The sequence below is a fragment of the Rhinolophus sinicus genome, linkage group LG04 (assembly GCF_036562045.2).
Source record: "Rhinolophus sinicus isolate RSC01 linkage group LG04, ASM3656204v1, whole genome shotgun sequence".
NCBI lineage: Eukaryota > Metazoa > Chordata > Mammalia > Chiroptera > Rhinolophidae > Rhinolophus > Rhinolophus sinicus.
Genome location: NC_133754.1, coordinates 57328612 through 57352456, shown reverse-complemented (window position 1 = coordinate 57352456; position 23845 = coordinate 57328612). Strand labels below are relative to the sequence as shown.

Sequence of the window (23845 nt, the reverse complement as noted above, 5' to 3'; positions counted from 1 at the left end):
ATTCAAAATGTGACAAAATACTGCATGTCCATTAATGAAAAAGAAAGCCATTGCAACCATTATATTGAATACTATTTCAGGAGTTCAGAATTTGAAAGCAAACAATGTTAAAGAAACAGGAAGATAACAAGTACTTTTTAATTTTAGCTATATTGCTTTTATTCAAAAGAATAACTGCTTGACAAACTCTTAAATCACAAAGTTTGAACCAAACTGTCAATCTTCTGCAACAACTCTGTGAGGTAGGTATCTGCACAGCCACAGGGACCAACAGTCCTTTCTTCCCTTGTTGCTTTCAAAGCTGAGAATTGTAGTGGCTGAAACCACTCTCCTAGTGGGCAGTTAGAACAATTGTTTCCTCCTCTTGTTCCCCACAGACCTGCCCAAGTTACCATCTGTTCCTGGGGTTGGACCATCTGTTTTTGTGAAGGTTACAATATTGTTTACAAAAATCTAAATTGTTGCTTTGATTTATATCATCTCACTTTGAATCATAGAAATATTATTATGTTTAAAACACTGATTGACTCTACTTGCTTTAAGTACTCAGATACTGTCTACATTTATTAGCAGGGATCAATAAAGATGACATAGTAAGCAGGTCTAAAATTCTGAGATGTCAGCATGTTCCGTTTTCAGGTTGGTAAGACCTCAGATCATACAGTGTTGCTGTATGTTACAAAAGTTGGTACAATACAACTCTACCAGGCAAGTCTTAAAAGGAATTCCAAATATTACAATAAATCATTGTAACTAGAAATGTGACACTTGAAGCAGAACACATGCACAGAAAATGAAATCCTTTCAAAAATGACATGGCTACATAGCCCCACATAAAATTTATAATTGGTAAGAAATGCATTTCTAGTCTGGGATAACAAACTCCTACTATTAGCTTTTCAAGTTGGTAACTGCAGCTGAAATGTTTTTCTATGAAGTATGCTACCTTATTAGATGTTTGATTTGGAAGTAGAAAATTAGGGTTTATGAAGTCTTGATATGTCATCTTTCTAGACCTTTCCTCGTAGGAGCGCCCAAGCTATCCTACTCCAGTGTGTTCCAAAAGACTTCCAAAGGACCCCAGTTTTTCCTGCTTTCCCCTCTTTGTAATAACCTTCACATCTATCTGAACCCATGCAGGAGTCCTACTAAGAGTCTAATACCAGTTCTGTCACTTATTTGTGCATGGCTTCAGACAAAAACCTTAACATCTATAACAGGGATTTCTTCTATGAAAAAGAAGACAGGGCCGACCAGATGGCTCAGGTGGTGGGAGCGCCATGCTTGTAACTCCGAGGTCGCATGTTCAGTTCCCACATGGGCCAGTGAGCTGCGCCCTCTACAGCTAAGATTGTGAACAACAACTCTCCCTGGAGCTGGGTTGCCACGAGCAGCCGGAGGTCAGCGTGAGTGGCTGGTAGCGGTTGAGAGCCGCCATGAGCTGCTGTGAGTGGTAGACCAATGACTGGCAACCGAAGACTGGCGACTGACTGCCTGGGAGGGGAGCGCAAAGCTCATAATACCAGCATGGGTCAGGGAGCTGTGTCCTACACAACTAGACTGAGAAACAGCTTGAACAGGAGTTGGGGCGCGGGAGGCGGAAGAAAGGGAAAATACTTTGCCTTCACATAACTGTCTTAAGAATAAAATGAAAAGTATGCAAGAAATTGCTTTAATTATAATGTGCTATATTTAAGTATTGTTCTCTATGACAAGCAACAGCTTTGTCCTAGGCCCAAATTAGAAAATACTATTGATATTTTATTCAGCAACTCATTAGTTGATGGCTAAACTGATTAATTTGAGACTGTGACAGATGTTATTTTTTCTCCCTATCTATACATAGTGAGGCTCATTAATAGATGAATGGACAGTATGATTATCAGTGATTGCAGGTGACAGAGCTAACACCCCTGGGCATCAATGACAACCCTGCTGTCCAGTTTGCTAATGAGCAGTGCCAGCTGAGAGAGTTAGGATTCATAAAACTTGTGGTTTTGATTCTTCTCAAACAGAAAACTGCAGAAGATTATAAGTTACTTTGATATACTATTCCTATAAAAGGACCAAACTCTTGTTTAAATGTCATAACTAAGAACATAAGTATGCTGGCTGGAGATAAATGTCTTACATCTTGTTAATTCTATTGATTAAGACGTGTTCTGAAAACCAGAATATGAAATCAAATTATAAAGTTCAAGTTTCTTTAACTTTCAGCTGATAACAAAAAGAATTATACCAGAATGGAAAAGCAGAACTGCTCCAAATGCACAAAAGCTAGCTAGTACTAAAAGAAACATTTTTTCCCAATATTGTACAATATTTTATTGTAACAAAAATATTTAGCAATATATAGGTACTCACTGAGAAGGATAAATTTGATAACGTGTACATTTAACAATATTTTACCATACATCCAATTAATCTGAGTAATTTGGAGGAAAAGAAAAAGATATAAATCCCTTTTTATATAATTCCGTATTTTTTCCAGAGACTTTATAGACAACACAATGAAGATGCAGTTGTAAATTATTATAATTCTAACCTTAATATATAGAACCTGCAACATGTAAAAATTCCAGTCATGTATTGCTAGGTATTTGCCAAATGCTAATCAAATGTTTGTCATACAGTAGTTTTAAGTTTGTAAGATAAGATTCAAATGCTTTATACTGCCATGGGTCATTTTGTTTGAATTTACACAGTAGCTCAAATACTTTAGTAAACTTTTTTTCACCTGTTTAGTCTCTGTGTTATCACTTCTCGATACATAATAGAGATGTAGATAAGCAACAAAAAGATGACAAAGAAATCATCTAAAAAGCCTAGAATTCCAAACAAGGCTTCAGGTACAAAATCTAGAGGTGATATAAGATAGAAAAAAGCTCCCATTAAACAAAGTATTATCCTGATACGGAACATCCAGAAAAGGCCCCCGACTGAAAACATTTCCCTGAATGCATGTCTCAGTAAAGTGGGTAGATCCATAATTCTTTCCATAATCTGGTAGGGGGAAGAAAAAATATTATGACTTGGCATCTAATGTGTCAGACTTCAAAATAATACAATTTTCTTACAACGTGTGCAAACTCAGTTAACATGAATTAAGAAGTTTCACATACTGATTGAACACCGTATTTTCTAGCTATGCATTTTATTTTAAAATAGTTCTTTGATTACTAACTTGTTATAAAATAGGCCTTATTGAAGATAATTGTAAAGCAACTAAAATATCAACAAACTTAAAATATAAGATATAATAAAATAAAACTCAAGTTATCTCTAATTTGCACTAGTAAAAATAAATGAATAACCTAGTGTATAGGATTGGAGTCTGAGGCTTGAGCTCAAGTCTCAGCTTTCAAGTCAGATCTGGGTTTGAGTTCAAAGTCAATCACTTATTAGGCAAGTGACCTTTGGGGAAAGTTGTTTAACCTTCTAGAGATAAGTAAGTCAACAACTAATGGAGTATTTATGTGTCATGAGGACTTTCAAGAACTAGAAGAGCTATTGTATATAAAAGACATTTATAAATTGCCAGATAATATTTAAGACATATATTAAAGACACATGAACTTTGATGGCTTTGACAGTCTAAGAATAGTAATGAAATTGATCCCTTCTTAGGATGTTTATTTATTCTGTTTAACTTAAGAATTACTAATTACTAATTATCACAAAGATTTTTGGAATGCCAGGCCCTACCTTTCTGAAAAGGATTAAGTTTCTGAATGTTTACAGAACCACACATCAATATTTAGATTTTAACATAAATGAGCATAATTTTCACAGCTGAAATTTAACAAATTACATAAATTTTTAAAAACGAAAGGACAGAAATTGGAACCCTCATACACTGTTGGTGGGAACGTAGAGCCCCTTTGGAAATGGTTTGGCAGTTTATAAAAATGTTAAACAGAGTTACCATAATATCCAGCAAATCTACAATGAAGCATATACCCAAAAAGAATGAAAATGTGTCTACACAAAAATTGGTACACAAACGTTATGACAGCATTATTCAAAACAGTCAAAAAGTGGGAGCAATTCAAATATCCATCAACTGATGAATGGATAAATAAAATGATACATTATTTGGCCATAAAAGGCAATGAACTCCTAGCATAGGGAATATAGTTGATAATACTGTAATAACTATGTAGAGTGTCAGGTGGGTACTAGATTTGTTGGGGTGATCACTTTGTAAGTTATATAAATGTCTAATCACTATCTTGTACACCTGAAACAAATATAATATTGTATGTCAACTATAATCGAAAGATAAAAAAACAAAAAACAATGAAGTACTGAGATGTGTTACAACATGGATGAACCTTGAAAACATGCTAAGTGAAATAAGCCAGAAACAAAAGATCATATATTGTATGATCCCATACAAATAAAATGATGAAATACCCAGAATAGCCAAATCTATAGAGACAGAACATAAACTAGTGGCTGCCAAGGACTGGGGCGAATGGGAAGGGACTGCTAAAGCTTTTGGGAAGAAGAGAATATTCTAAAATTATGGTGATAATTCGATTATATTTAGTCTGCAAATATACTATAAATCATTGAATTGTATACTTTAAACAGGTGCCACCTACGGCATGTAAATTACATCTAAATAAAGCTGTTAAAAAAAAAAGATAATACCAATATCTGTTTGTATGACCTTGAGTTTATTCTCTGACTACAAATTTCTCATTTGTTCTGTGTAGTTGTTAGTTGACTACATGATCTATAAGGTTCCTGTGTAGTAATGACCTACCATGACTACTTAACACAACTCCTTTTATCTCATTTCTCAGGGCTGGTAGATGTAAGAGAAACTGAGCAGAGGAAGCACATCACTTCCTGTGGTCATTCCACTGCCCACAGTTCAGCTATTTTTAATAATCTGTATAAATATCATAAATTCAACTCTAAGTATGTAATTCTATTTGTTTAACAAGTGCCAAGTTGTGAGGGAGATGGAGACAAAAATGGGAAGAATTGAGAAAGTGGTGAGAAAACAGTTTTAAAAACTCCACCAAATAAAGAAAATCTTGTAGCTTCTTTTGGAAAACTGGTCACAAAAGCACAAACATGGTCTTTTTAGGATCATTTCCAATGCTAACTTTCTATTCGCTATAGAAGAAACTAACATTTAAAGCATAACAGCTAAATTGCCTTCACAAGGTCTATGATAAATATTCTAATGACCAGCCAGTATGTCTTTTGAATACTTTTCTGTCCTTTATCAGGGCTATTTTCTTCACTTCTCATATGCAATAATTAGATAAGAAATATGAAATGGGCTATTAAGAAATGTTTGTATATTAATCACAATCTTACTCCAACTTTGAATGAGGTAGAGTATCAAAGTAAGAGCTAAATGTCTTTATTGTAATTTCATCACATACCACTCATTAAATATATTGAGCAATGGTATGCTTCACACTTAAAAATATAATGGATATCTTACAATTATTTGTTTTAAGTTCAGTGGTAGTTCTTAAATTTGAAATATCAGTTATAAGTTTCTCATAAAATAAACCCTATTTTAGAATATGTTGTAAGAGTTGATAATTTTACATTTCTCTCCAATTTTTCCTATTGCTTTTTTGCTGGTATCTCTTTCATAAAAGATTTTTATGATTTTTTTTTAAGATAGAATAACTGTAATCCTTGGCAAAACTGTAACTCAGTGAATGACAACAATGATGAAAGTAAAGACTTAACACACATAAACAATGAGATTTTTCATAGTGAAAGAATATTTGTTGGTAAATCTCACTTTGCAAAAGAGAAGTATCATTATACTCTAACTTTGCACCTGCTATAACACTACTTACAGATCTGGGCTGCCCTGAGAATCTCCGGTTATAATCATTAATGTCTTGATGCAATGGGGCAACATCCTGAGACTGGTCATTTTCACCAAATACTGGTAGCAGTAAAGTTACCTGCATATTACAGAAAAAAATTGTTACACCTTTCTGCAGCATTAATTGTTTTCATTTTGTTATTCAATAAAATGAGAAAAGCTTCTGAATTTATATTTCACTCATTTCCTTTAGTGAAGGCAACACAAGCAAGGAAGGAAGCTATTATTGCCTTACAATAAAATCCAATGCAAAATGTAATTTGAACTCCTATAAAAAAAACAGGCACCTTATCCAAACACTGGTTCTAATATTTTCCAGTCCACACTAGGAATAAAGTCAGTAGTTCTCTGTTTGGGCTAACAGATATTTGAAGATATAAAAATGATGAGAAAACATTCAGGAGCAAAGTGACATAAAATATCTACCTATCACTTTGAGAAAGAAAAATAAGGGATTTCTTTTTTAATTAAAATCATGATTCCGTATCCTCATCGGTATTTAAAATATCTTTGCATGTTACCAACCATAATACAGAGATTAACTTATTGCAGGGACCAGCTCTCAATCACCTATCCCTACTAGTAATTCTTGATACTGTTATATAAGATAATGTATTTAACCCCCTTTCCTCCATGGTAGAGGTAAGGATACACAAATGTCTTAGGATCACACTCGGGTAATCTGAAGAAGATAGTACCTTGAAAAACCCTTATAGAAGTGGTCACTGTACAATGGGATAAAAATGGAAAGGAGTAGTGACAGATTTAAGTTTAAATCATCTAGCTGTTGCTTTTATCCTTCCTCAGTTCAGCTATAAAACCAGGGCTTCCCACAGCTCAGATGCTCTCCAAACAGCTAAATAAGGGAGTGATTCGCAGTAGTAGATGGTAGGAATAGCAGGTACAGTTATCTCTTCACAAATTTGTTAACAAAAACGCATCCTTTTAATATTCACTGAGCACCTAGTGTTTGCAAGGCTCTTTGCTAAGTGCTTGATACATAAAGAAATGAAGACAAGGCCTTGCCCGTTAGTGATCACAATCCCCAAGGTAGAGGGGGTGGCAGACTTGTTCAACAGCCTCTTCTAAGGCACCCTGATAGGTGTTCTAATGATGCTTGAGGATAAGGACTTCTTCTCCCTGGGGTGTCTAGAAAGCTTGAAACTTAAGCTAGCCCTGACACACAGGCAGGACCACTGGTGTGTTAGTGCATGCATTCAGGCAGAGAAGTAAGTGCTCAGTGTGCTCTAGTAGGAGGCAGCAGCCGAGGCATTATTTCCAGTGAAACAGGAGGTGCAGCAAGTATCTGCCACCTGTCTTGCTTCCAGGATGAATTACTCTGCAGTTAGGAAACCAAAAGCTATTACATGAAAACAAGTTTATCTCCACCTTTCTAGCCTCTAGGCAATTTATGTGTGGTCCAAAGGATACCACCTGCTAATTTATATACACCCTATGAAAAGCCATGGGTGATGGAACTAATTCTTTAATGCAAGACCTAGGGCCTGGTCTTAGTGTTGCTGACAGACAGCTAAAAATGATTGAGACGTGGTACTGGCAAATAAGTTTCAGTGTTGACTACCTTGTGTCACATATAAAATCAGCCAAAGACGCAGTACAAAAAAATTAGATTTTCCTCCTGACCATGCAATAAAGAGTCAAATGTGAAAGTGGCAGAATTTAGGAATGTAGAAGAAGAGAAAGCCCTGAATCTTCCTCTCTATACCAAAAAAGAAGGCAGTGTTGGGGGGAAGTGGACAACCAGAACAAAGGCTGTAAGATGTGTATATATGTGTGTATGTGTATATACAGAGGGTGCCAAAAAATGGACACACATTTTAAGAAAGGAAAAAACTATGTTAAAATTATGCTGATGGTAACCACTTTGAGCACCTCTTGTAATTGCGGAAGTCAAACGTGACATGTATTCATCTTTTGTTTTCGGTATATACTCAGTATTACAATTTTAATACAGTTTTTTTCCTTTCTTAAAATGTGTATACATTTTTTTGGCAATACATACCATGTGATTTTATTTATATGAAATCCCAAAATCAAGCAGAACTAACCAATAATCTTAGAGGTGCATGCTAAGGTAATAAAACTATAAAGAAAATCAAGGAAGTACTTATCATAAAAGTGAAATAGCAGTTACTTCTAGGAGAGGAAGGAGGGTTGGAGATTTGGGAGGGGTCCTAAGGAGGATTCTGGGGCTGTTGGCCAGTTTCTGTTTTTTTATCTGAGTGGTGATGACTCAAGTGTTGCTTTGTGATAATTCAATGAGCTCTGCTTCTGTGTTTTGTGTGCTTTTCTGTATATATGTTAGATTTTACAAAGAACTTTTGGGAAATTGTTGCCTCTTGTATCATTTTGTTTTAATTTTTGGTCTCTGTGGTTTTATGCCTTTACTATTGTTTTAGTGGAGTTGCAAGAGGGAGCAAAATTAAATACACGCATTCAATTTAACATCTTTATTTGGAAACTATACTTTTTAGGACTTTATTTTACACACTGGAAGACTTCCTAAGGAGATGCTATCTTTTCACATGTTCATAATTCATTATCAGAAAGGCATATCTTTTTACTTTAAATGGAAAATGAAATAACTATAAAGGAAATTATGAAAAACTATACACACCTGAAAGAATGTCCTATTTTGCTACACTTTCTAATTAAAAAACTATGGACTTCAGTTTCTCAGATTTTTTAGTGTATTGCTTCTTCCAGTTTGTCAAAGAAATTGAGACACTCTGGCAACCTCATCTGGGTTGATATTTCAGTCTTCAATATATGTTTATAAAAATTTATTGCCTCCCTACTGAGGTAGCTTCTACACTAACTATAGTGGTCAAATCTCTTCTGGAAAATTCAATGTGGTTATGTTTCCGAAAGAGAGATTTCAAAAAATTATTATTCCTCATTTAAAGCTATCTGGACCCTTACTGGAGAGGGGCAGATTAAAAATAAGTTAAAAAGAAAAAACAATTTTTTTCAAAAGAAGTATATGTAGGGGATATTTACTTAAGCCTGATTAGCTAGTTTAGTTATTCCTTTGCAGGTATTACAACAAAGACTTACTAGGATTTGGGAGAGGAATCATTTACCGTTTGTTTTCCACTACAACTCAAGTATTTCAAAGGCAATTCCCTTTTTCTTTGAGGTGTCTTAAAGACATTTAAAAAATAGTGGAGTAATATCATAGAAGCTTCGGGTAAAGGAAGTTTGGCTAAAAATATCAACATAATTCAAAAGTCAGATACAGAAACTATAAAAATTTACAAAATGAACTAGCTTAAATGATGCTTTCTGGATACAAACATTACCGTTTGTCTACAGATTGGACAACTGATCGCCCCAAGCCATGAACCATATCTCCAGTATGCAATAATGCAGGTACCTAATGAGAAAAAGATATTAATACTGGTGTTTTAAAGTCCACCAGTGTTATATGTCCTGAGAAATTTTAAAATATTTTAACAGTATCACCTTATTTTAAAATATTTTTTACTTCATCCAACACAGTCTTCAGATAAATTCAAACCTAGTAATTCCCAGTCATTGAAAAACATTTCTATTTAAACTACCAGTTAAGATACAGACATTTTTATTCAATCAAAAGCAAGCATGCATTCATTGCTTCAATGCTACGAGGCTTATTAGAAAAGATTGCATTTCCTATATAAAATAAATAAAACAATAATTAAACATCATTATAAATATGACACCAAGTCACAGCCTAAATTTTCTGTTCCAAATTTGATATGTGTGTTACAAAAACACAACTTTTATTTTTTATGAGTTTAGAAAGTCAAGTTACTTAAGTATCAATAATAGTAATTAAGTAGTATGAAAAAGAAACCAAAGGATACAAAGATTACATGCTCTCTGCCCTAATAAAGTTTATAATCCAGTTCAATAATTAAATCAACTTTTATACTTTTTGGGTTTGATTTTTCTGCTTGAAGGTGTTCGTGAGTAGCAAAACAGCTAAACACAGCCTAAAGGAAGACCTCAGAAAGTGACAGGTGGGGTAAGTACAGAAGCACTAAATTTTAGACCAGTAACAAATGAAGAAGAAATATTTTTAAATACTATCTGATGTTTAAGGGGACAATACATTTTCTCCTCTGCAGGACACCTGTTTCTCAGATCATCCAGGTCCCGATGTGAATCTGAACTAAGCAATTCTTATCTCTTTCCCATCTCCAGGATTTTTTCTGTATTCTCACTCTTTTCTTAGCAACCTGGCTTACCCTTCTGTGTTCCTTAATCTGATTCTTCCAGATCAAATAATTGTCCACAATTCAGAACAAGAAATGATAATCAAAGTGAGGAGATCAAAGTGACATACTTAAATCAGTCAGAAGGTAGTTAAATCTTGAACTGTCGTATTAAATACAAAAGGAGTACAGAGACAGAGAACTCTCTGGGATTTGTTAGAAAAACTTGTAGAGAAAGAATTTGAACTGAACTTTGTAGGATAGCAAAGATTTAGATAGGCAGAAATCAGGAGGGAAGATGTTCCAGGTTTTATTAATAGCAAGAGCAAATGGAGGAGTCAGAAATAAATGGTATATGAGGAGACTGTTAAGCAAAACAATGGGCTCAGCAAAGGCTGTCCAAATTGGCTATTACAGTGATTGTGGGAAAAACTGGTTCAACAATTAAAAGATGAATCTAAAAGCTATACAGTCTTTATCTGATATTTTATTCCTACTCTCAGCATGCTGTGTTAATTAGATACTATTAAGTACTTTCAGCAATCTAATTTCATATAGAAATTATATGAAAGCAAAACTTACAAATATTACTACCTTCTATAATGATACCTTAAATTTATCTACTGCCTTTTAACCCAGAAGTTCAATTTGTTTTGACATATATTAATTTATTTAATCCCACATCTCTTTTCCACAAATTGGGGTATTGGTGTTCTTGTTTTGCAAATTATATAATGGCCACTTGCCTGCACTGCAAAACTATGGTCCAGCAAACCAAATACTTCAATTCATACACATCTGCTATGATAGAGTTGATATTTTCCCTTTTCCTCAACTTTCCCCCTCTTTACAAAGAGAGATCCACCTAACTAGAGGAGAGATGACTCAATTACTATTCTAGAACACAATCTCTCTAAATCTATTTATTTGTAAAATGGGAATAAGACTCCATAAGACTGCTAGAGAATTAAAATAATGAAGGCTACAAATGCAAGTAAAGTGAAGTCTGTTGCTGCATTATTCTTAACTCACTGTAAAGGAACAGAACTAGTTCCATATACAGGAACCAAGCTAAAGTGGTCTTGATATACATGGTATCAATATACTGAAACTATTATTCAAAGAAACACATTTCTATTTATTGAAAAGTTGAATAACTAGTTGTTTTAACTTTTGAACCTATAGACAGTAAATAAAAGTGTCTAATAAGTAGAGCAGGATATCAGAAGCAATCTACCCTATTACCTCAGACTCAAAGGTAAAACCAAGAACACAATACAGCCATCTTTCAATTGACTGGGTTATCCACTCAGTGAATTACTTAAGCCTGGGTTGGCAAATAGAGTTCATCGTGCCTGCCAAACCTCACTGATTCCTAACACTTTCCTGGAGTACTGTGTTAGAGACCATATCAAGACTCAGAAAAAGAGCATCCAATTGATTAGGAATATCTACCAGAAGTTTGAGAGGAGAGGAAAGTGTCTTTTTTCTCTGATAGCCATTCAATTCACTCTATCTGATTTTTCATTATTTTGCTGCTCATTAGCATTTCCAACAGATAATTAAAGATAGAAACAGAAATCAGTGTTTTATAATTTCTTAGCTACTTAGGCAAAAATATTAGGAAAGAAGTTGAAATTAATGAATGAAAAAATAATGGTGTTGGTCAGTACTTACTAAATGAGCACAAGGTATAGGAAACGCTGCATTGAATGGTATAGGTTTAAAATACCATTGTACGTCATCCCGAAAAGTATAAACACTCACACTATATACCTAAGAATTCTATATAATCAATCTTAGACAAAAGTTGAAAAGGGGAGAAAGCAATTTATAGGGTCATTGTATGCTACATTTTAAATTGATCTTTATATGGAAATTGGGTGCATTCTGGGAGTAATTAGAACCCTATTTGAATATAGCTGTTCAAACAGAAAGAAATATTACCAATGAAAAAACAGGTCTAATGATTGGACAAATCTTAAATAGAGAGTAGCTGTATTAGCCAGCAATCACAGAGTAGAATTGAGCATAGGGTTTGCAGTTAGACCTCGGTTTAAAACCTGGCTGTGTCCCTTAGCAGCTGGGTTACCCTTTCTAAGTTTCTCAACATATCTGAGCCTTGGTTTTGTGGGGTTAGATGAGATGAAGTATGTTAAATGTCATGTAATAACTGACTCTCCTCAATCTCGTATGACCATAATAAGCAATGATTATATGATATCTCATTTTCTCTATTAAATCTTTCTGGAAAGTCAGGAAAAATGCCCAGGGGTAGAAAGCATCCCTTACTGATACTAAGTAAATGTGAAATCAACGTTCCTTTCTTGTCCGACTACATGCTCTAGGTTTTCATTCTGCATCACCAACTCTCTTGAGGTCCCGAAGAAAGAGAGGCTAAGAAATTCAGCACTAACTCAGAGTTAAAAAGAGTTAGTCAAACTAAGAGAAGGTCTTGGGTGGCAGGGTCCATGAGAGAAGAAACTTCCTGTGTTGGGAGAGATGAATAATAAATGAAACTACTAAAAAGTGATAAACAATGAGATATTTAGTGAATCCCACAGGGTTTTGATAGACTTGAGTTACTATTCAAAGAAACACATTTCTGTTTATTGAGAAGTTGAATAACTAGTTTTTTAAATCTTTGAACCCACAGACACTAAATAAAAGTGGCTGATGAGTAGAGCAGGATATCAGGAGCAATCTACGTACACACGAAATACAAAAATGTAACAGAGAAAACTAGGAATCCGGCCTGTGTACACATATGGGTCTTGGTCTAAATAGTCACTTTTACCAAGCACAGCATTGTTTGCTTACCACAGAAGAGATGACCACAGTTTGTTTCAACAGGGAAGGAGGCCTGATGTAAACAGATCGGACAGTACATGTCAGTGTAGAACTGCTGTCGAGCAGCTGCAGGTGCATCCTGAGGAGAAAATATGTCTACATATTTATACATGACACACACGGGCTTTTCAAAATTACTTTCATGTGAAATTATACTTAGGAATACAGTCAATAGAGTGTAATCCTCATCAAATTTTAGATATGTAATAGTTCAAGGTCTTTTAAGTTTGATACAGTTATGAGGCTATATTGTTGCTTAATTTAAAAACAGCATCGTCTCTACCTTCCTTCCTGAACACAATTTAAAGATAAAAATTTAGATTAATTCAGGAGTTTCTCTTTATTCTATTAGAATGAGCAAGTTATTTTGAGTAACACAAGGTTGAACTAATGCATAAGCTGAATAAGAAATGTCAAATATTAGTTACTCATTTTTAACATCTTTTTCATTTATGCCTTCCTGACAAGTGTTGCACGTATACTGTATCTCACAAGAGACCAGAATTAAACTTTCAGAGAAGAATATTTGGTTATTTTGGAAGTAGAAGAATGAAAGACCACTGGTAACTTGAACTTAATCCTTCACACAGTCAGATTAGTACATTTTAATGTTTCTCAGTTACATCACTATCGCAATTGTAATAGGAATGTTGAATAGAATCATCAGCACAAGAAGCATCCAGGTATCAAAGAACCCAACTGGAATGTGAGTGCTATGAGGCCGAGGACTTCATCTGCAAGACTCATTGTAGTAGTACCCCAGGAACTAGAAAATTATCTAGTACTAGTATGTAATGTATACCTTTTAAAATACTTACCCAAACCTGTTTTTATAGCACCTAGCATATACCTTACAAACAAAGTAGCTGGGATTAAAAACATTAAATGACCAAAATAAAAAGTACCGAATTTGTTAAATATGAGCTATTTACTCTTACTTGTAAACTAAATCAAAGATTCTGGTCATTCAAAATTAATAAACCATAACTAAAATCCCATCTACTAAAACAGTCCTAAAATACTATAATATTCTATAAGTCAAACATCTATGTTCTATATCCTATAAGTCAAATTAGAATATTCTGTAAGTCTAACATCTAACCTTGATGTTAGAGCCTATTTTGTCATTTTTAATGGTGCAAAAAAGAAAAACATACAGCACTTAATGTTCCCCTCTCAGCCCTTTCTCTTCAATTTTCTTCTTTGGAAATTAATTGACAAAAACCCAATTACCAGTGCTGTCCAACAGAACTTTATGCAATAGTGGACATTTTCTTTATCTGTCCTGTCCAATATGGTTGCTACTTGTTATGTGTGGCTACTGAGTACTTGAAATGTGGCTAGTGTGCCTGAAGTCCTGAATTTTTAATTTCAGTTAATTTAAAATTAAATAGCCACGTGTGGCTAGTGGCTACCCTATAACACAGCACAGTATAGGCTAAGCCACTAGCTGAATTCTAACTAGAGCTATATGCCATTTCTGAGGAAGATGTGAGGAAGATGAATGGGACAGTGATACAAAAAAAAAACCTGGGAGTCCCCCTCAATCTGGGACTCCTGTATATCTAGATCTATTCATGTAATCCTACTGTGAATTCAAGCAAATCTTAGTGATCAGATATGTTAAATGGGGATAGTAATAGTTGCTTATGTATGTTTGAAGATTAAATAATATAATAGTTGTATGTGAAATCATTTTGTAAATTATTAAACACTGTCCCAGCATGAATTATTGATAACAATATCTCTGGAAGAAAATACTACTAATATGCTTAAACTATTTCTGAATCAATGAATTTAAGTTCTGTGAAGCACGAATTCTTGTCTAGTTAGTTAACAATTGAAATCCCAATGCCTAGAACACTGTCTGACATAAGGTGGATTTTTCAATAACTATTTGGTGAATGAATAAATTATAAAACGCTCTTTGGAATTAAAGTTTGATTGGTGGGTAGGAAATCAATTTTTAATTTTTGTTTTTTGATGTTAGCTATCTTGGCATGATGGTGTACAATATTCTACTTAATCCAGTCTTCATAAAATATATTACATTTCTGGTTCTTAGAGAGTCCATCTGGCTAAAAGCAAAGAAGAGGCAGAGGAGAAGTTTTCTTTTCCACCATTAATAGTCATTTCTTTGTAGGTCTTAGGGGAATATATGTTAGAAAGAATAGTTTTTCTACTATATTTCATTAAATGCAATTAGACAGTGATTATTTCATCACAAGGAAATAATAGGAAAACTTCTGTCTTTCAAAGCAAATTAAAAAACAACAAGACAACAACATATGGAAACATATGAGTAGATTAAGACTCATTATTTGCCTAATCTGAAAATATACAATTGATAGAATAATTTATGGTAATTTAAAGCAGGAAGAAGCCCATGTTTCCAAAAAGTCATTTACTAATATTTCATCCCAATTTCACATGCAAGGAGAGTTATAACATCTACTCCTTACATAAATGTACATATTTACATAAACAGTACCTGTTCTGTTTGAAGTTGTTCCCGAAGCACCCTTACTAGTTCTTGGTTTTCTGGGTGAATGTTTTGATGTGCATTTCTGTTGAACAAAATACAGTAAACTTTGAATATAATATATTGTCAGATTGTGAATCAGTTTTCTTTATGGGTCTAATTTTCGACCTAGTACTACTGGTAACTTAATAGATGTAAATGATGGCATACAGCTCTACTCCAATTCCAGGACTGAACACTCCAGGCTATTCTGAGATCACTGATTATCAGCTCATTTCATTTTTAACTGGCAAATGATGAAATCCAGAGTCCTAGTACCTTGGCGATTTAATTGCAGACGTACGAACAATAAAATAACAATTAACATATTTAATTCTTTTGTAAAATTCCTTCAAAATAAGCAGCTATATAATTCTATATATTATTATGCATTTGAACACTTTTCCATATCTAATTAGGTCCTTATCCCAACTTTTCACCTATGAGGGAAGGGGCATAGAGAAAAACAAAAACTAAAATTATATAGTGTAGAAAAGCCAAAAGCTAATATACCACTAATATCTTAACATTAACAATTAAAATGGAGAATCAAAAGCAAGAAGTTAGTAACCGATATAATAGAATGGGATAAGATATGTTGAGTATTGAAAATTAGAAGTGGTGGTTAGGTTGGTAGGTTGAGGGTGAAGATTTACATCTGAATCATGGCTTAATTTCATTTGGCTGCAGAAGTGTTTTCTAAAGTGAAATCTCTTCAATAGCAATATTTTAAGTACATACAATCCAAGTGTTACTCTACAGAGGAGACTTTACTCTCTGGGTAAGCCAATATCCAATAGCAATAAGAATTCTAAATCAATATACTAATGGGATAGGGAAAATTAAACAAACCCATCCTATGATTATTCAATTTTTAGTAAAAAATTCAAATTTTAGAAAAGAAAGCTGACAAAATATAACCATTAGTTCAGAGAGGACATAAACACAATTTAAAGTCAAATATCTAATCAACTGCTGTTGTGGAAAACTGCTTGGTATGGGGGAAAACCCTCCGCACCTTTGGTGACCAGGAGAGAAGTATTCTGTGTAAAAATAAAGGAGACACACAGGAGACAAATACAGTAGGGAAGAGCCAGGTTTCCCTACTCCAGAAGAAAAAATCTGCAGGTTCTTCCTTTACACCCTGGTTCTGTCCATGAAGCTACACAGAAGAAACCGAATTTTTCTTCAACAAAACAAGCCCTCATCATATTTAAAGACAGCTTTTATATCCTACAGTCTTCTTCCCTAAGCTAGGTAGATATCCCCAGTTACTTCAAGAATTTTTGTTTCCATAGCTTTACCCATTCTGATAACCTACCCTGAATGTTTTCCAATTTAAAATTCTTGACCCAAACTGAATATATTCAGAAATGTGACCTTTACCTGGTTACTTTGATTAATGCAGCCTAATACTATTTTTTTCTTCTTCTTTTTAGCATCTACAATATACAATTGCCTTACTAGGTAGTAACTTTTAGTTTGGGTTTCATATCATTCCAGTTTGTGGGGAAAAAACTTTTCTTGTGCAAGTAATAAGTATCCATAGTAAATAAATAAATTAGAAAAACAAGTAAGGGAAAATAAAAGTATTTAAAAATAGGGGCAGCCAGATGGCTCAGTTGGTTAGAGCGTGAGCTCTGAACAATGGGGTTGCTGGTTTGATTCCCACATGGGCCAGTGACCTGAGCCCTCTACAGCTAGACTGAAGACAATCTAGTTGAGCTTCCAGAGGGGCATCCCGGGTGGCTTGTTGGTTAGATTCCCGCATGGGATGGTGAGCTGCGCCCCCTGCAACTAAAGATTTAAAACAGCAACTGGACTTGGAACTGTCCACAACTATATTGAAGGACAATGACTTGGAGCTGATGGGCCCTGGAGAAACACACTGTTCCCCATATTCCCCAATAAACTAAAATAACATAAAAGTATTTAAAAAATAAAATTAAACTTATAAAAATATTTTTAAATAAAATGGGCTGCTTGACTTGTGGTTTTATGATGTGTCTTTCACTTAAAAATTCTCACTCAACAATTTACCATTCTTAACAGGTAAAAAACAAATACTTTATTTGTATTTGCCTGGTCATGGCCCATTTTTAAAAAAAGATTTATTGAGATATAATTCAACACCACAATTTTAAAACATTTTTATCACCTAAAAAAAAACACCCTATACCCTTCAGCTATCACCCCTTATGCCCCCATCTCCCACTCTAGTCCTAAGCAACCACTTACCTACTTTCTATCTCTATAGATTTTTCTATTATGGACACTCATATGAACAGACGTGTCTGTGCCCTTTTGTGTCTGGCTTATTTCACTTGACATAATGTTTCTAAGTTTCATCTGTGATGTAGCATGTATCATTATGTCATTCTTTTATATACTTGAATAACATTCATTGTATGGACATATGGCATTTTGTTTATCCATTCATCTGTTGGATATCTGTTGTTTCCACCTTTTGAATATTATGAATGATGCTGCTATGAACACTCCTGTACAAGTTTTTTGTGTGAAAATATGTTTCCATTTCTCATGGGTATATATACCTAGGAGTGAAACTGCTAGGTCATATGGTTACTCTACGTTTAATCAATTGAGGAACTGACAGTTTTCCAAAGTGGTTGCACCATTTTTACATTCCCACCAGCAGTGTATGAGGGTTCTAATTTCTGTACATCCTTAACAACAATTGTTATTATCTGAATTTTTGATTCTAGCCATCTTAGTGGTGTGAAGTTGTGATTCACTGTGGTTTTGATCTGCATTTCCCTGATGACTAATAAAGTTAAGCATCTGTTCCCATGTTTATTGCCCATTTGAATATCTTCTTTGGGGGAATGTCTATTCAGATCCTTCATCCATCTATTAATTGGGTTATTTGTCTTTTTGAGTTTTGAGTTCTTTATATATTCAGATACAAGAGCCTTATCAGATATATGACTTGAACTATTCTCTCCCATTCTGCAGGTTGTCTTTTCACTTTCTTGATGATATTCTTTGAAGCATAATAGTTGTTAATTTTGATTTTTATCTATTTTTGAAATTAATCCATTTTTTTCTTTTGTTGTTAATGCTTTTGGTGTCATATCTAAGAATCCTGTTGATTTATTCCTATGTTTTCTTAAAAGAGTTTTATAGTTTTACCTCTTACACTTAGATCTTTGATCCATTTTGAGTTAATTTTTGCATATAATGTGGTATGAGTCCAAATTCATTCTTTTGCATGTGGCTATCAAGTTGTCCCAACACCATTTGTTGAAATCTTTCCCTATTGATCGGTCTTGGCACCATAGGTCAAAGATCAGTTGACCATAGATACATGGAATGACCCATTTTTGAATCTTATTTTTGTTGTACCAATACATTAGCTTTCCTTCTCAACTGACAATTTAATAAGCATGCTTCTTTGTCTTCAACGAAGTTGCTAATAGAAATGAGTAGAACAGGCTCAAAGGCAAAGCCCTGCAATAATTCAGTGTCCTCCTTTTTTTGTTTACATTAAAACATTAGTCAGTACTCCTGGGAACAACCTGTCAACCAGTTATGAACTCATTTAAATCTGCTATCATCTAGCTATGTCCACAAATGTATCACCAGGTACAATATTAAATACCCTACTGAAATCAAGATAATGTTATCCTAGTAAGAAACTAACCATGCAGAGGTAAAGAGTAAATTAATTACCATTTTTCCTAAGTGTTCACATTCTGTTTAATAATCCTTTCTGTAATTTTTACAAGAAACTCACTAATCTGCAATTTTTGGAATTAATCTCTATTTTATACTTTTTTTCTATTTTTGTTTTCAATTTTATATTTTGCACTTATTGTATCACTTACAAGTTCATGGATTCAATTATGAAAATCACACTGTTAAACTGTGATACTCCCATAGAAAATATAAACATTTTATTCAAAATATGGATAATAAATTTAATCTAATAAGACTGTTGATATCAGAAAAAAAATGTATGGTAGCATTTAGGGCCTAGTGGAAAATGAAATGCCTTAGTAATCACTGAGATCTATTACTTGCTTTTCATATTAAATACAGGTTGGGGGGATATGTGCCAAAAAATGTATACACATGACTTGTATTCATGTTTTGTTATCAGTATATATTAAGTATTACAATTTTAATACAGTTTTTTCCTTTCTTAAAATGTGTATACATTTTTTTGGCACCCTCTGTATTAAACATTACTAGAAGTAGTCAGAAAGTCAGTGGCCCCTAGAAATATGTATTATTTCAATTCTTTTGTGCTTTAGTCTCACCTGAAAAGTGCATATACCAGGGAAGCAATCAAAGCGAAACTGACCACGACTGCCACAAGTACTTGGTCACTTACGCCTTCTATGAATGAATCGTCATCCAGTTTCAGACTTTTAACTTCACCCAGATATTTGGCCATTCCAGGTCTAATAGATAAAGAAACAAGATGAAAGTTACAAATGACACAGTGAAAACAAAATATACTAATAAAAATAATATAAATTTAACTTATATTTAATTTTTGTAATAGTCACTTAAAGTGTGGATTACCCCATTCATGAGTTCTTTAAAATTTGCCACACATTATTTTGGAGAGGACAGAACTCTATGTCTATTAATGAAAACAATTACTATAATGTGTCATCCATTTATATATTTTTTAAAAAAATTAAAAAAAAACAAACCCTTTCATCCTCAAGCTCAGCTCCCTTAAGAAAAAAGGACATTTCTCATGTCCAATTGCTCTTTTCTTAGTCCTAATACTGAATAAATTCTCCATGTAGATCAGATCCCTCTTTTCCCTCATAGCACTGAATGTGCATCATGGAATTTATCATGTATAAACAGGGAAGGAAATATATTTTATTCCTCTGTAAATATTCCTTTAATATCTAGTCTAGTACCCTGTACATGGTAGGACCTAATAAATATACGTTTAAATAAGAGTGGCTTACTTTATTTATAGCATTAGTACTTTGGAAAGTAAAAAAACAATGAGGCTATAGGACATTTATATCTATACTGAGACTATTTGAATTAATGAAAATTCTGGTGCTTGAAAAACTATTAGCCTCACCTGGAACTAAGCTCAGCTTATGGTTCAGAATTCTTTGGACTGTCTGGAATATGGAATCACTCTCAGGCTGCATTTCCTTATGAAGAGAAAAGGAAGGATATGAAACTCTCCTTCCCATACACTAGAGAAAATTGCTAATACCAGTTTCTACAGGTATGAGGGGAGATAGCCCAACCACAATGGAGTCCAAATATCACAGGTAATTCATATTTTTTTCAGATGACAAAAATAGTAAAGTTCAAAGTCTTATAAGACACTTAAAGGATATAAAGCAAATAAATATTCAATTAAATGTATACGACTATTCATAATTAAAATAAAATTCTGTATTAATGTAACTTACTGCACTGAAAAGAGTTTTATTCAATATCATTAATCAGGTGAGTCTGTTAAGAGGAAAGTGAAAAGAATCTAAACTGGCTGCTTGTAAGAAAATTACCTCTCATTGAAGAAACCTAAACAAACAGATCAAAGGCGGCTTTCATTTGCTTTACCCATAGTAATGGCCTGATATATGAGGAACTTTCTAATGACAGGTTTCAAATAGCCATGATGAAGGCTCACACCAGGAAACTCAGAGAAAGAACCTCAACTACAGTATTTTTGTTCAAAAAAAACAATCAAATGAACTGCCAACTGAAACTGAAGAAAGAGCATCAAATAATCTAAGGGTGGGTCATGTAGTCAATTTAGATTTTTATTTTATCAGGTTTCCTTTTTTTAGATTAGAGATGCTATGGCTGTGTCAAAAGTCCTAAGGGCAGTGAGAACTACTTGGATTTGCTCAAAGATGACCAAAATGTTATCCTGTGTCAAGATGCCCACCTTCCAATTACTGAATCTAGTTACTTCAGAGTTGTGAGAATTTTCTCCTATGTTACATATTTAGGGAGTTTACCCTAAGCTATCTCTAACCAAAGCTCTAAGTATGTATGGGAAGAGAGGATAACATTGGGAACACTGCCATGCAGGACACCAGCATGTTTACTTGAATGTGATGAACAGCTGTAGATGAGGAGCCTCCAACTAACTGGAGTAAGGAGACAGCTAAGTTCCACTCACCTCTCTTTGGTCTTTTCCAAAGTTTTCAGGAAACGCATGCGCATGCGCATGGGTGGGCACACACGGGCACACACATACACACACACACACACAGAGCAACAGCGAGAGCGAGCAAGCGAGAGAGCGAGCAAGCAAGCGAGAGAGCGAGCGAGCAAGCGAGAGAGAGATAAGGGAAATATAGGAAATTCCATAACTTCAAAGGAGAAACTCAATGTCTTTGTACCCAAGATCATGTAGAAACGTGATGGCCACATGGCTTCTGCAGACAATTACTAACACCCAAGAAGCTTTTAAAATAACTTCCTTCATGGAGGGTAATGGGAGCTACAAAAAGGAAACCTTAAGAACACTGGAATATCATGCACAGATGCTTTGAGATGAGCAGTCAAGCTTGAAAAAGAAGGTTTAGGTTGACTGTGTCAAAGCCTTGAAAACCTGAGCAGCTGGAGCACAGGTGCTCAATACACTATAGTCTTTCCAGAAAAGGCTAGCAGATTGTTTTCCTCCACATCCATTGACAAGTTGCAGTGGAGTACAGCTCACTTACCGATTTTACATGCCTAACAAGGGTAGTGGTCAATTCAAGTGCAAGGGATTCTACAGAAACAATCCAGGATGAAATGTAGGAACTCTGCTTTGACAAAGATCCACAGACATCAAAGGACACAAAGGCAGGTGAGATACCTATTTATCATTTCTAAAGGTTTCTCTGCCCTTGGAGTAGAGAACAATGTTTAAGAGTAAGACCACTGAGGAGACTTTAGATAAGTTTTACATTCACAAAAATAATCATATGAACTGTTAGCTGGTACTCTGTAAAACATCATTAAAAACTCAGCACCATCTTGATAGTTCTGAATGCTCAATGACAAAACCTACTCTTAATGAGAAAAGGCGGGGCTTCAGGAACTGCAAAGTAAAGAAGTGTTTTGGAAGTTAAATTTGCTGCATCTCAAATAAAAGGGTGGCATTATCTGGTCAAGTTATGCATACCCTCAACAATTCTCCTAGGACTCCAAGATCCATATCCTAAAAAAAAAAATCTTAAACACTTGCACTAGCATCTAAGAATGTTCACAGCACTGTTCTCAGTATCCCGAACTGGAACAACAAAATGCCCATCAACAGTGGAATGGATACACTGTTACAGTCATACAATGGAATACTAGACAGCAAGGAAAATTACCTACAGACACAAATTTACTATTAAAGCCACAAAATAATACAATTGGATCCCACTCGTAAAAGTTCAAAAACAGAGTAAAACTATGCTGTTTAGGCATGCATACCTAGGTGGTAAAGCTATAAGGAAAAGCAAGAAAGTGTTAGTCTGGGGAGGGAATTGTGTTCAGAAAAGAACACAAGGTGTGGGTGGAACTCCTGAGGTACCAGCAATGTTCTGTTTTATCTTGGTGTTTTATTATTATTCTTTAAACAGATATGTTGCATGCACTTTTCTGCATGTTACATCTAATAAAAATTTATCGGTAAACCTGCAGAGATTTATCTCGCGGTCTTCCGCTCCACCTAGGCACTAAGGAAGAAGGCCAACTCTTAGCAGGCACTGGGAGAAACAGGCCCCAGGAACGGTCGGGTCCTCACGGAGTGGCGCACTGGTGCACACCCTGTCCCTACTTTAACTAAAGTTGTCAGGGGGTCGAGGCTCCATGCGTCCGAAGAAGGATCGGCGGCTCTCCTCACCGCTGGCTAAGTCCACCTAGAACCACCGAGACGCCCGCCACTTCGGCCCTTCCACCGTCTCCGGGAGATTCCGGATGGGACCGGGCGACTCTGGGGCTTAGCTCCCGGCTTCCTGAAGGAAGGCGGTGCCCTGGAGTCCCAGGCAGAGACGCCCCCGCCCTGAAGAGCCCCGGCAGCCACGAGGCGACCCCGGGCAGTGCTACCCAAGCCGAGCCCTGCCGGCAGCTCTGTGGGCCCAGAGCCGGGTGGGCGTGGCCGGCCGCAGCCCTGCGGCCCGGATGGGTGGGAAGGGGGCGCGTACCTCTCCACCGCAGAGGATACCTCGCCAATTCCCGGAGACTGAGAATAGAGATTATTTCCGGGGGCTGCCCCCGCCACCCCTACTGGGCAACCACTAGCTGTCTCCTTTCTACTTTGGAGTCCCGGCACAGGCGCACGCGCACTGCCGCGCTTCCGTGAGGACGCGCGCGGAGGACCCGTCGCCAGAGCCCGGCGCGCGCGCGCCGAGACACGCAGGGGCTGGCGTCCGGGCGCGCGCAGCGGGG

The 23845-nt window shown here is 35.4% G+C and overlaps 1 protein-coding gene across 5 annotated transcripts; it reads right to left on the bottom strand.

Moving 5' to 3' along the window:
• Positions 1-134: 134 nt before the first annotated feature.
• RNF170 (ring finger protein 170) lies at positions 135-23790 on the bottom strand. Of its 5 annotated transcripts, none has more exons than XM_019742065.2 (8): positions 23602-23737; positions 20538-20613; positions 19744-19887; positions 15431-15506; positions 12910-13018; positions 9193-9266; positions 5838-5948; positions 135-3003 (listed from the first exon to the last, which is right to left on the bottom strand). In XM_019742065.2, the coding sequence occupies exons 3-8, from the start codon at positions 19878-19880 to the stop codon at positions 2734-2736; spliced, it is 777 nt and encodes a 258-aa protein (XP_019597624.1). In that variant the 5' UTR covers positions 19881-19887; positions 20538-20613; positions 23602-23737; the 3' UTR covers positions 135-2733. The 5 variants fall into 5 exon arrangements, with proteins under 5 accessions (XP_019597624.1, XP_019597625.1, XP_019597623.1 ...); XM_019742066.2 differs by lacking the exon at positions 23602-23737 and adding an exon at positions 23301-23433; XM_019742064.2 differs by lacking the exon at positions 20538-20613 and having other exon boundaries at positions 23602-23790.
• Between the last annotated feature and the right edge of the window lie 55 nt (positions 23791-23845).

Bases quoted from the DNA above. Each gene is read 5' to 3' on its own strand.
- RNF170 (XM_019742064.2), bottom strand. From the start codon at position 19,880: ATGGCCAAATATCTGGGTGAAGTTAAAAGTCTGAAACTGGATGACGAT. The intron at 13,019-15,430 runs GTACTGTTTATG...TTTTCTCCTCAG, and splicing joins AACAACTTCAAACAGAACAG to GATGCACCTGCAGCTGCTCG. The intron at 3,004-5,837 runs GTAAGTAGTGTT...TCCCCCTACCAG, and splicing joins TCTCAGGGCAGCCCAGATCT to ATTATGGAAAGAATTATGGA.